The sequence below is a fragment of the Nyctereutes procyonoides genome, unplaced genomic scaffold (genome assembly GCF_905146905.1).
Source record: "Nyctereutes procyonoides isolate TBG_1078 unplaced genomic scaffold, NYPRO_anot_genome, whole genome shotgun sequence".
NCBI lineage: Eukaryota > Metazoa > Chordata > Mammalia > Carnivora > Canidae > Nyctereutes > Nyctereutes procyonoides.
In genome coordinates, this window is record NW_026575030.1 from 10,003,117 (window position 1) to 10,016,485 (window position 13,369).

Below are 13,369 nucleotides of genomic sequence, written 5' to 3' on the forward strand. Positions count from 1 at the left end.
ATTAGAGGAAGAGCTAAGTGTTCATTTGCATTTGTAAATACATACTCCTGCCAACTGCTCCTGGAATTCTTCCTTTTTTCCTGCCTGGACTCAAGTGGTCCACATTATCAACTCTGCTTAAGGCCAAAGGAGTCCACTGGTCAGGCTAAACACGGAAGGAGTATGGCACAGAAGGAAAAAAACGCAAGGCTCATGATTATAAACCAATAACCAGAATCAAGTACTTTTAGTCTGAAAGCAGAACCGAGAAAGCTGGCTTTTAAAGAGTGCTTTATAAGGGCTACTCAAGTTTATATATTAAGTAAAAGAATAATGGCCACGGGTGAAACTCAAGAACAGAAAGACACAGACAGGTAAGAGAGAAAGAGAAACAAACACAGTAACTTATACTTGTTGCCTGTTTACAACTTGTCAGGAACTGACAAAGTGTTTTACATTGATAATTAATCTCTGTAATGGTCCTGAGGCAGACTACTACCTAGTAAGAGAAATGGTACCCTGTGTACTATTAGTGTCCCTGGGTACTAGTATATTACTTTGTTATATGCCTCTCAATGTTATCACTTCTGAAGAAAGTAGCCAATAGTTCTCTTCGGTTGATTGAAAAACAACAACAACAACAACAACAACAAAGCATCACCTTGGTGTCCAGGTGGCTCTAAATCGGAATTCTTCCTCCCCATCCATTCCCCCCCCCCCACATCAAAGAAAGTATGTTCCAAATGTGGTATATGATCCAAAACTGTTTGCTCTTTTTAATTGCAGGTATTCCTATCTTAGCAAACTTTGCTCCACATTTTGCTAGGAGGCACTTTGTGGCCATGTAGCCTCAGATCTTCAATTCTGTCCTCAAAGTCCACATCATGAAACTGATACATGAAAAACCAATGGCCTTAAGAGACGCTAAGCTACCAGTGCTTTCACACCTTTGAAAAGAACAAAACAGGTGCCTACGAAAACCATGAACCCCTCATACATGATTTCTGATTTTCATTTTGATGTCAGAAGACTGGGACAAGATGGAACCAGAGAGAAGGTAAGAGGCAAGAGCAAAGACTTGATTTTTACAGAAAAGGAGTGATAAAGGATCCTGTGAAGGTGTATGGGGTGGTTTGCAAGTTTCTAAGTAAATTTCTTTTCCTCACACGTGCCTGAGAACAGTCTGTGTTTAAAAAGCTGCACTCGAGTTCTCTTGGACATACCTTTCTCACGTCTGAACTCTTTGGTTCTGTCGTCCAGGTTATAATTCTAGATACAGCAAGCCTCGTCTCACTAGAGTTTACAAAGTCTGTTGGATCCATCTGCCGAGCGAGGGACTCAATGTACTTCAGGATTGCAACTTTGACCTGAAGGATCCAATAATTATAAACAATAAGTACATTTTACAGATCTTTGAATAGAATTTTGAACTGAATTTTGATCAGAAAAAAGTAATAATATTGAGGGAACACCCCCTCTCCCCTGGATTCATGTTTCCACATGGAGTGGCATCTGCCAGGGACAAAAGCATGAAATGACTGATAGGTAAGTTTGGGAACAGGGTGAGTGGCATATAGCTCAACTCTCTTCAGTTTTAGACTGAAGGTATGCTCTGTTCCTCTTGTATGCGCAGGACAACTGCAGGGCATGAGCCCCCATGGGCAGGCTGCAGGATTTCCAGCTCTGCCACTGACCAGAAGTATTTAGTTTTGTTTTTTCATACATCCTCAGTCATGTCCTGCATGGTAGCATTTTCAGCGATCAAGCTGATACTCTACCCCAACTATTCCATGGATGCTTCAATTAGCTTTGACCTTTGGAGAAGGGGATTATTATTTACTGGGCCTACACTAAAATCCCAACAAAAGTTAATGATTAAAGAACACATGATGTACATGACCAAATTCAAATTAACACACATCCTTCCTCAAATTCATTCTTGTTATAGTTATGATTTTCCAAAGTATGTAATTAACAATTAATTTTCATGTGTTAAAATGTTAATATTGAAATCATAACATTCCAATAAGATACCTTATCTCACCACATCAGAACTTTCTAGTTTAAATAGTAATAATACCCAAATGTGGGTGAGGATGTGGAACTGGTGCTTCCATTATATTGCTGGTGGGAATATCATGGATGGATGTGGTACATCCATTTCAGCCATTTAAAATAAAGTATATACCTACCCAATAAACCAGCAACTTTTCTCCTATGTACTCAACCAAGAGAAATGGAAACATGTTACCAAATAGTTGTACAAGGATGTTCACAGATTTATTCATAAGAGCCAAATAGGAGTCATGAACAAAAAAAGTATATTTTAAGCAAATTCAACTTCTAGAGGTTGAACTCTAATGACAAATAGGTACCAACCTTGAGGTTAGGAGTTTGAGTTTGATCCACAATAAATCTCATCAAAATGTTAAATTGTTGATCAAATGGAAAGGAGTCCCTAGGTTTAAGAGAAGAAGAAAAAGTGCTCATTTTGAAAGAAAGATTTATTGCAAAAAGTAATGTAAAACCGTATCAGTAACAAAAATACAACACTGTGGATGAATCAAATGTATATAAAAGCAAGCCTGACCTTAGTTGACAAAGTTTACTAATCGTGCTTTTCATTTCATATAAATACTAGAGTGATACACATTATATAGAAAATTCAGAAAAAGGGAAATCTTGCCAAAAGTCCCCGAACACACACTATACTTACTTTGAGTTATGCTATTTTAAAAATGGAGACCAAGCAATTAACTAAGAAATTTCCTACCTGCCTTCTAGGGACCTGCTCATCTTCTAACTACCTTTTTGAATACTGCTTCATGAGAAGCACTTCCAATCCAATCCCCAAATCTGAATTTACATCCTGACTGGGCTGCTTAGCGCTAACCCTGCTAAACCTAACCACACTGTCCTCCTTGGTCCCACTATGGACCTGCCACAGGTCCTCTCAAGTGACTGTGGGAGACCCAGCAAGGAACTCCTCATCCAGCTACAACACACATGCAGAAGCCAGGGCCCTCAGAACTTCTGGCCTGTTCCTGATCTCATTTCTTGTAGCTGCTTCACATCTTTGATATAATCAAGTAACCCCAAGGGCTCCTGGCTAGCTGAAGTCTGTGCTCTCTCCCCTTAAAGTACTGCAATTAACTACTATTAGTTTAAAAGTACAGAATGGTGTCCACGTAGGAAAATGCAGACACATCTTCCACACTAATGGGAAAGACAGAGCAAAGCACTGGAGCTGAATGCACTATATTCTTCAGACTGACTCACACTGCATATTAATTAAAGAAACAAGGTCGACAAACCACACACAAAAGGCCTCTCTTTTCTTCTGCAGCAAGGGAAGAATGGAGAATCCACTTAGGTATAAACTGGTGTGTTTAATCTGGAAATGTGCCCATGGTTAGGCATGGCCACAATCAGGCATGAAGCAGGAACCCCTCTCGGCCAGCACGGAGACCCCACCCCACCACCCCATACTCACTGACTGATCCTATATATGCTTAAAAAGCTAGACATCTCAGCTCCTGAGGAAACAGGAATGATGAATGTGTTCTAGAGACTTAGACTGAATCTACCCAGAAGAGGATTCTTAAATGGAAGAAGCATCCAGAAAAAAAAAACAAGAGGGTTTTCCTTCATCACCAAAGTTTAGGAGTAGACTCTTAACATTCTTGCCATCACTAAAACTATGAATGGTTTTTGCCATTCATAGATTCACCTATAGTAAGGAAGCGACCTTTAGGCCTTTAGTCTGGTTCACAAAATGTTTTATCTGCCTTTCAGAATGTCATTAAAAACAACAACAACAACAACAACACCTCAAATATGTTGCCTTAATCCACATTTCTGACCTTCCTTGGTAAGTCTGGTACCACGGGACCCACCTGTAACATGCTCGGTGGCAGCTCTCCAGCCTATGCATCATCATCCCTCCTGTCTACCCTCACTCAGTTATTATCAGCTCGGTAAGCCTCACCTCTTTAATCCCCAGCTGAAGCTTTACAAATCCACTGAAACACTAGTATGGAGGTATGTTCCCTGACTCCACTAAACATACTCAACCAAAGCAGGAGTGGCATTCCAAAGACTTATTATATAGTATATTACACTGAGCTCACTGAAAATCAAAAGGAACTTATCTAGGTAATAAAATTCCACAGTGGCACAAATGAATGTGAATCTAAAGGGTCAGGGACCAAAAGAAAACAGGTGGCATCAGAGTACAGAGGAAATGTACATTTTGCAGAGACATCTATCAGACACATGCATGGGGGATGACAGCAGGACGGTGTATGCTACTGTTTATAGAGGGAACCAGAGAGGAAGAAAAAATGCAAATACTATCCACATCCTCCTACAGGAGAGGAAGATGCACACCCACAGGCCAGCCGGCAGTCAGAGGAACAGACAACGGGGCAACAACCAGCGGTCCTGGTTGCAGACCCCAGCCTGCTACTAAAACAAAGTGTGACCTGGGCAAGTCAAGTCAAGTCAGTTTCCTCATTCATAAAATGAGGAAGGGTCCTTCCCTTTTGGCAATTCTGATATGCAGTAATTGTCCAGTGAATAATAACTGGGTCATATAAACGTTACTGTATGGATGGCAATCATCAGCCCTGGAATTGTGTGTTTATTCTTTTAAAAATTCCTTGATCTGACAACACAACCCTCTATCTTCCACCAAATCACAATGAAGACATAGCCAAGTGTCTTCTGAGGTCATGTAAGTTCTAATACTTGTATGCTGAGGACCTACAGCTGCAGAGGTAGTAGATTACAAGTCTCAACAATGATAGCACATAGTTTTTCACACACCTCTGAGTCTTTTCTGAGCAGATTTTCTCTTTCTTCCTTAACAACCAAAGGGTTACAAATACTATGTTAGCAATTTCCGAGCCAATGAATGCTAACAGAGATTGTACCTGGACAAAAGGTACATCATACCTAACTATAACTAGACAAGTTTCTAGTGTGACTTATAAGAAGTTGAAGTATTAAAAATTCTGAAGTCTTCAAAAGGATGTAAATACTCAAATGTCTTTTATAGAGAAGATAATCAATTTACAGGCTTTATATTTGCTTTTATATTTGTCTTGAGTGTTCACGAAAATAATACCAGCTCAAGGAGGGTATGAGTATTTAATCTCATGGAATACAGGGACATTTCAACAAGTATGCTAACAAGAGAATGTGGAAAATGTGTAACAGAGTACTTATTCAAGCAGATGACAAAACCATGGGCAACAAAATAGCAAAAATCCACCTATGAGTGGGTTTTTTTTTGGTAACATCAACACGGGCTAGGCCATGTAAACAGACATTTTCCCGAAGACAGCCAAATGGCCAACAAATACACAAAATGTTCAACATTACTATTAGGGAAAATGCAAATCAAAATTGCAATCACCTCATACCTCCTAGCTATTATCAAACAAAAAGTCAAGAAGTTGGTGAGAATGTAGAGAAAAGGGAACCCCTCTGCACTGTGGGTAGGAATATAAATTGGTACAGACACTACAGAAAATAGTACATGTTCCTCAAAAAATTGATAATAGAAACATCATATAATTCAGTAACTCCACCTCTGGGTATGAATCCAAAGGGGATGAAACCACTATCTCGAAGAGCTACCTGACCTCATGTTCACTGTAGCATTACTCACAATAGCCAAGATATGAAACAATCTAAGTGTCTGTCAACAGATGAGTGGATAAAGAAAAACAACAGAATGTTATTGGGTTATAAAAAAGAAGAAAATGCTGTCATTTGTGACACTGTGGATGGGCCCTGAGGGCATTATGCAAAGTGAAATAAGCCAGAGAAAGACAAATACTGCATGACCTAGGTATACATGGAATCTCGTGCCATTACCTCACTCCCAAAAGCCAAATCCATAAAAGCAGAGTAGAATGGTGATTGCCAGGGGGTATGCGTTAGGGAAAATGGGAAGATGTTTGTCAAAGGGTATAAGCTTCCAGTTACAACATGAATAAGCTCTGGGGATCTAAAGTACAGAATGGTGATTACAGTTAACAATACTGTATTATTATGCACTTGAAATTGCTAAGAGAATAGATCTTAAATGTTCTTGCCACCACCACAACAAAAGAATGGTAAAGGTGAAGGATGTGTTAACTGTGTAATCATTTAGCAATATACAAATATATCAAATCATCACATTATACACCTCGAACTGACATTATATGTCAGTTATATCTCAAAAGCTGGGGGGAAAAATGATCTGTCCTCTAAAAAACTCACCTCGTGACATCTAGAGCCTTCTGAACTTTTGCTTGCACAGATCCAAGTAAATCTGCTCCCATTTTCTTAAGTAATTGTGTGAGAAGAACAAAAAGCCAGTCTTGTAAGTCATCCTTGTGAATTATTATAAAATCCACAAGAGTCTCCAAAAACATACTGAAAACCTAGGCACAAATGAAAAATCAAACATTTCACATATGTAATTAATCATTTCCCCCAAAGTCTCTATTAAAAATGTACTGGTCATATTAGAGAAGACAAATATATTTTAAAAAATAGATAAAGGAAAAAGGATTGGAACTTACTCTCTGTTGTGAATTCCACGGCAAACCAGGCCATGCAACAAAACAAATTCCATGTTAGTCCACAGTGAATTAATACCATTTTCATGCAGTTTTTAAAAAGACCTGAAAGCCTTTAGATTGCTACTCTGATACTTTCCCCTCCCTCAATATGCCTTCAAAACTCAGTACCAAGAGAAATTAACTTTGCTGAAAGATGTTAGTTTAATCCTGGGGGCTTCTTTTCTTTCTTTCTTTCTTTCTTTTCTTTCTTTTCTTTCCTTTCTTTCCTTTCTTTCCTTTCCTTCCTTCCTTCCTCTTTAAAAAAAAAAAACTTAACGATGATAATTCCATACTACTACTGTCCATTATCTAGAATTCAGCAAGTAATGTTACATGATGAGGGAGGAAAAAAAATCTTGTGCGTTGTAGATTTCGATGTATGCCAATTCAGATATTGTAAAGTAATATGATATAAAAACATATTATAAAAGTCACCGTCTTTACAAAAAATTACAGCTTAGAATAAAATATACGGTCCACATAATTCTCATGCTGCTGTGCGATCATTAATGCTGTATAAGCTGAGATAAGGGCCCACAGTGGGTGATCCCTGAACTGATTTCAGAGAGATAAGTAGCACTGTGTCCCCTATTTGGCTAATGCATTGTCCTCTACTGGGACAACCCAGCCATTATACACCTATTCAGTTCTAGCACAGCAAACTATAAACCACCAGGGGTCTCCCGTGAGACAGCTCAGAAAAAACTCAATGAGCCCCCAGCTGTGGGATTCCTGCTTAGCTCAAAGGCAGCTAGCAAATATTAACTAAACTGAGACCTCCAAACTCACTGTACAAGAGCCTTCTGATGGAAACAAATTTCCTTCTTTATCCTCACATTCTGGTTCTGAATCAGCAATCTAGAGGTGACAGGTAACAGAAATTTCATCAATGCCCCATACCACCTAATGTCCCCTGTGCTCTAACTTTTATGAATCTTATGCTTGAAATCTTTCTGCCCACCCCCCCCCCCTTTTTTTTTGTGGTGGAAGTAGGCTCCACACCCAGCATGGAGCTCAACACAGGGCCCAAACCCATGACCCTGTGATCAAGACCTGAGCCGAAATCAAGAGTCAGACACTCAACTGACTGAACCCACCCAGGCGCCCCAATTTTCCTCTATTTAATTCTATCTTTGATATCCGTGTGACCCTAGAAAACAACCTTTCTTGGACTCTACTTATGTTGTTAATATTAACCTTGCTGTGAGGTTCATCACAGGAATTTTAAGACATGCTTTAAGATCGGTATCGGTATAGAGAACTACTGTCTCCCACGACCCGACCCCCGCCAGAAAAAAGAGAATCCCCCGCATTCATTCTCCTAGGCTCCTGGAGCACATCAAAGAACAGGGGTCATGTGTTGTTTTCGGTGTCCCTAACCCAGAGCTAAGGACTCACTCACTCACTTAGTGAGTGTTGAAATGACTGGATGGACAATGTCTGACCTCTCAGATGAGAAAGGGCAGAAAAAGCAAGGAAGGTCACAATGGACTTTCCAGCCATGACAGGTCTCCTTCTCCCCATAAGACTTATATTTTTACTAGGAAAACTATGGTTTGAAATAGTGAAATCCTGCATGTCAAGAATGTGAGACTTGCTCATGCTGACTTAAGGTTCTACCAATTTCTGCACTTCTGTTTCTGTCCTTTACCCATTCTTTACACTTCCCCAATAAAATCAGTGCCTCATTTTCTTTCTCTAAGAGCATCTAACTAGGATTTCTCCCAAATTAACGGTATTTGTTTCAAATCCAGACTCTAAGCAAGCTACTATAAAGGGTCCCTCTCTCAGCACAACTCCTAGAAAGGGCCTGGGTCATAATTAGGGATGTTCTCCCCCTGCCCCCCACCCCCAGCAAGGGATCTCTTTAGGCTCAGTGCTCTCCCTGGACCCCCGAGAATGTGGAACCATCCACCAGGTTCTTGGGGACAGCAAAATTCTATCTGGAGAAATGGCTTAACCTGGATTTTCAATAAATCCATTACATAAATGTTTCTACTTTTCTATCTTGTCCTATATAGACAAATTCTATATGGAGTACAGAAAAAATAATTATATATTTGATTATTTTCTTCACTACTGTTAAGCATAAGGTACCTCACTGTAATATGATGTTTTATTCTAGCACTTAGCCCAGTTTGGCTAATAGGAGGTACCCAGAAGTATTTGAATAAGACTATATCTGATTCTTTCCATTAACTCTTCAAACAAACTTTATTTAGCTTCAAGTTTTATGGACATTTGAAATTCCCCAAAAGTCGTTTTTAAAAGATGTAACATAAACTACTGTAGAAACTGGTATTAAATCTGTAAGGTCTAAAATGCGCTATGGGGAATTATGTCTCACTCTTAAGTAGTGTATTATACAGCTCACATGGGCATGCAGAGGGGGCATCGGCAGGCACGATTCCTAGACTTACCTTGCTGTGAGGGTCAGCAAACATTCGGGTGAAGATCTCACACAACCTTTTCAATTCTACTCGACTAGAAGGAATAAAACGGAAATAAACTAAGAATTTAATGAGTCAACACTGAGATTAGTGACAGCTTTTTAAAAAAATAATCTTCATATAACAAAGCTTTTTTCACAAATGAATCCTTTTTTAAATTCATGATAAAATTAAGTAGAAATATAAAATCATGACAGTTTGGCTCTCAACCTAGAATGAGGCAACTGAATCTCAGAGCATGATTACCGAAGTTCACCCACTGGGAGTGGCAAAGCCTCAAGCTAAATAAATTCTGCTCATCTCCTTGAAGATCTGTTTTCCACCTGCCACAGATGAAAGGCAATGGGATAAAGTGATGGAAAAGCATGTGCTTTGGGGTCAGACAGACCTGGATTCTAATCTCAGTTTTACTACAAAGTACTTGGATGTCTTTAGATTTGTATCAAACAAACGGCTGCAGGGAGTTAAAGGAGGGACACTTCCTTCCTATGAATGCTGAAACCAAGCAAACATTCATTTCCTGTTAATGCCCTTTTGCTTTTTCTGACCCTAATCTATACTACTGAGTCCCATTTTCCCTTCAAGGCTCGAATAAGCATCATCTCCTCTTCTCCAAATCACCCCTAAGTAATCCCCCTTCATACAATTGAGACAGTTGGTTCAATGATCCTTTAACTTTATTAACAATGTGATCTAGTTCGACCAATGTCAATCAATAGATTTCTAAAGATTATTCAATGGATGCTTGGTGAACACTAAAAATCAAGAAACTAGGATCACCCAAATGGAGCAGACTTTTTTTTTAAATAAATTAATTTTTATTGGTGTTCAATTTACCAACATACAGAATAACACCCAGTGCTCATCCCGTCAAGTGTCCCCCTCAGTGCCCGTCACCCATTCACCCCCACCCCCCGCCCTCCTCCCCTTCCACCACCCCTAGTTCATTTCCCAGAGTTAGGAGTCTTTATGTTCTGTCAATGGAGCAGACTCTTGAAGACTAGTCATCTCAACAAACAATCCTCAATTTAAAAAAAAAAAAAAATCCTTATTTTGTTTTTGACAGCTCACTAGAGCATCAGAGGCTATCTGCATTTCAGAAGGCATATGACAAAACTCAAGACCTCTCGGGGGGAACAGGACGCAACAAGTACAGATACAGGAGGGTGGAGTCGGACAGGCTGGACAGGCATGCTTACGGCACAGGGATTCACCAGTCAATGTTCATTTAGCTGTGCAGAGCCTGTCTGTGACCAGACACTTGTCCACTCGCAAAATTTATCTTAGAAAACTTATCCAAAGAGTACAGTAGCTGTATTTCAGCTATTTCTTTACTTAGGTATTTACCTAACTTGCCCAATTTTTCACTTTTTAACATCTCTGTAATTTTGAGATTCATCTTATAATCAAAGACATATTAGTGCTGCCAGCCATGGTTTAATAAGTAGCATTTCTTCTTGGATATAATATAATGTGTCAATGATGCCTCAGATTTGATGAAATATGGTATAAACACTGTACTTTTTTGGAATATGTCAATAGATGCTCATTTTAGAAGATTTATGAAATACAGAAACAAAGAAAAAAACAAAATAACTCTAGTAATAATACTGTTACTACTTTAAAGTACTCCATTTTAGTATCTCATTACTATACATAAGCTATATATATGCATTATTACAAAATTTTAGGCTGAGATTGCTATGAAAATTTTACCCACAATTCCAAAGCATTTATAATGAACCATACCAATCTGCAGAGTAGTTTTAATTTTTTATCTAACTTGCAAACTGTACCAAGATTTCTCAAATAACACCTACCAGATAAATGTGAACTATAAGGGAACCAAATGTTTTAGGAACTTAATAAATTATAGAGTATCTGCCAGATATTTCAAGGTCTCTGGAAAGCAAAGACCAGATCTTAGTCATCTTAGCACCCACAGCACCTGCCCCTCTGCCTGGAACTCTGTTACCTCCATGAGTGACGGGGAATCCAACTAAGCTGCTGCTGAGTATCATATGGGACTCAAAACTTGGCTCACAACCTTGGCCTCTTGTCCTCACCTCAGTGTTCTTTGGCTCTTCAGTAGGTTCTGCAGGCCTAGAAGCCCTTCTTTCCTTTCTGACCAGTTGGAACTGGCACAGTGGTTGAGAACTTCTGCCACGTCCTCTGTCTGCCGCAGATAATGGGGAATGCCACCATTCCTAGAGCCATAGGAGCGCTCAGAGCAGACACTCGAGGCATCACTGTTGGCGTCGTCATCAGAATACATCCCATACGGCTCGTACCTCCTCCTCACAGGCTTCTTCTGTCAGGTTCAATGAGGGTGGGGTGATGGAGGAAGACATGCGAAGGTGAAATGACCATGAGTCACACCACACAAAATCGACCACAGAGCTAAAGGTGAAAGATCCACATGCACGCACGCGCGCACGCACATGCACACACCATACTTTCCTGTGCTTACAGATTAGGGAAATAAAAACAGGAAAGCAGACATTGAGTCAGGATAGTAAGTAACAGGCAGAGCAATCCATAGCAGAGAAGAAAGAGTATGGTCTCTAGTACGGTGTGTGGATGAAAAGAGTATGGACTCTAGTGAGGTGTAAGGCAGACTTGGGTAGTAGTCCTGCCACCTACCTGGCTGAGGAACTTCAGAAAGCCTCCTTACTTTCCTGTTTCACTTTCCCCATCTTTGAAATGGCAACAGTGCTACCTCTCACATGCTGGTTACCAGGATATAATGTACACAGAAGTACACATTAACTAACCTGGCCCAGCTCCTGCCACACTGCAGGTATGTGCATCCACTGGCCCCTTCCTAATCAAAAGCAATCTATCTTGAACAGGGTCTGTGGGAAAATTTGTTTGACAATTCATGCTTCCATAAGAAAGTCTGAAACTGAAATGTCAGGGACAGACTAGCCCATGTAAAAGGACTCTCAAATTATCTGAACACAAACAGGCTTCCTGTAGACCCTTCACTCGTTTCTCTTACCTTGAATACGAAAGTATAAGTTAAACTTATACATAATTCAACAGTAGCGATTAAACTGATAAAATACAATTTTCCCTAGAAGAAAAGAATTTTTTAAAAACCCCACTTACAAAAAACAAAAACAAAAAACCCACCTACTTGGCTGAAACCATACAAATGTAATTTTTTATCTTTTTTTCTTTCACAAATGTAATTTTCTAATAATATATGGCTTGTCCATCCACCGAAACTTGCTCAGGACAGTTCTGCCTTATGCCTCTTGTCCCAGCAGAGTTACTTTTACTTTTACAAGTATCCTTGTTAGGATGGTAAATCGTAGGATCATTATATATATATACACATACACACACACATATATATGAACTAGATTGATAAAATAAGAAAAATGTTGAATATATCCATTCATGAAATAGTAATGACACAGGAATAGACACAAACTGGGTTAATAAATAAAACACTGATAGACGGAGCAGAACTTGACATTAAAAAAACAAAAAACAAAAAACAAATGCTAAAACAGAGAGAGGGGACTGATGCCATCACTAATAACAGCTTCACTAGACTTGACTAAACCATAATACAGACCAGAATTTCTACATTGTACTACATGCGTTGTTGCTTTCACTAGCTCCTACAGGAAATATACTCGCAACAGAAAAAAAAATGAAGTTGTAAAACAAAAGTTAAAGCACTGGTACCTTGCTCCTGGAGTCTCCTAACAGCTGTAGGCAGGAAAATATTGAAGGATGGGGAAAAAGCATAGAGAATTATGTCAGAAGCGTATGTGGGGACTGTTCTTGCAACAAAAGTGTACAGCAAAAACATATCTTAGCAAATCAAAAATACAGGTTAGCAAGCGATTCATATCAAGCAAATAATAACAAAGAACGCTTTCACAATGGCATTTCCTAGCCCTTCCTACACCTCCTAGAAATGCCTTCCGGTACATGCTACGCTTCTTGCTACACTAAAAACTTTTCCTATACCACTGAGATAGGGCTCTAAAGTTGCTGTTAACACTCCTGTCTGTTTCTATGCTCAATTCTCTCTGCCCCTAGGGCTTCTTCCCTGGGAAGCAAACACTGTGTACCATTCCTGTGCTCTCTCTTCTGCAGCAGGTCACTCGGGGAGACCAAGCAGTTTGAACAAAGAGTAATATGGGCAGCCTGAGTGGACTGAAGGCTAGAGCTCAAAGAAAAACCCAAGTCAAGGAGAAAGCCCGAGCTCAAGCTCTCAAGTCCGACTCTGCCTCCTAGAACTTTGTGCACAGTCCCTTGGGCAGTTCTTTAAAGAATGAGGGAACTCCCCCACCTTAACTGGAA

General features: G+C 39.6%; 1 protein-coding gene across 4 annotated transcripts in view; it reads right to left on the minus strand.

The window, feature by feature from the left end:
• Positions 1-13,369, minus strand: part of CLASP1 (cytoplasmic linker associated protein 1) — a 266,188-nt gene that overhangs the window by 52,462 nt on the left and 200,357 nt on the right. For all 4 annotated transcript variants that reach the window (XM_055315783.1, XM_055315784.1, XM_055315785.1 and 1 more), the window contains 6 exons: positions 12,746-12,769; positions 11,113-11,357; positions 9,017-9,080; positions 6,253-6,416; positions 2,359-2,437; positions 1,203-1,346 (listed from right to left, as the gene is read on the minus strand). In XM_055315783.1, the coding sequence (XP_055171758.1) occupies positions 1,203-1,346; positions 2,359-2,437; positions 6,253-6,416; positions 9,017-9,080; positions 11,113-11,357; positions 12,746-12,769 (720 nt within the window). The remainder of the gene's footprint in view (positions 1-1,202; positions 1,347-2,358; positions 2,438-6,252; positions 6,417-9,016; positions 9,081-11,112; positions 11,358-12,745; positions 12,770-13,369) is intronic.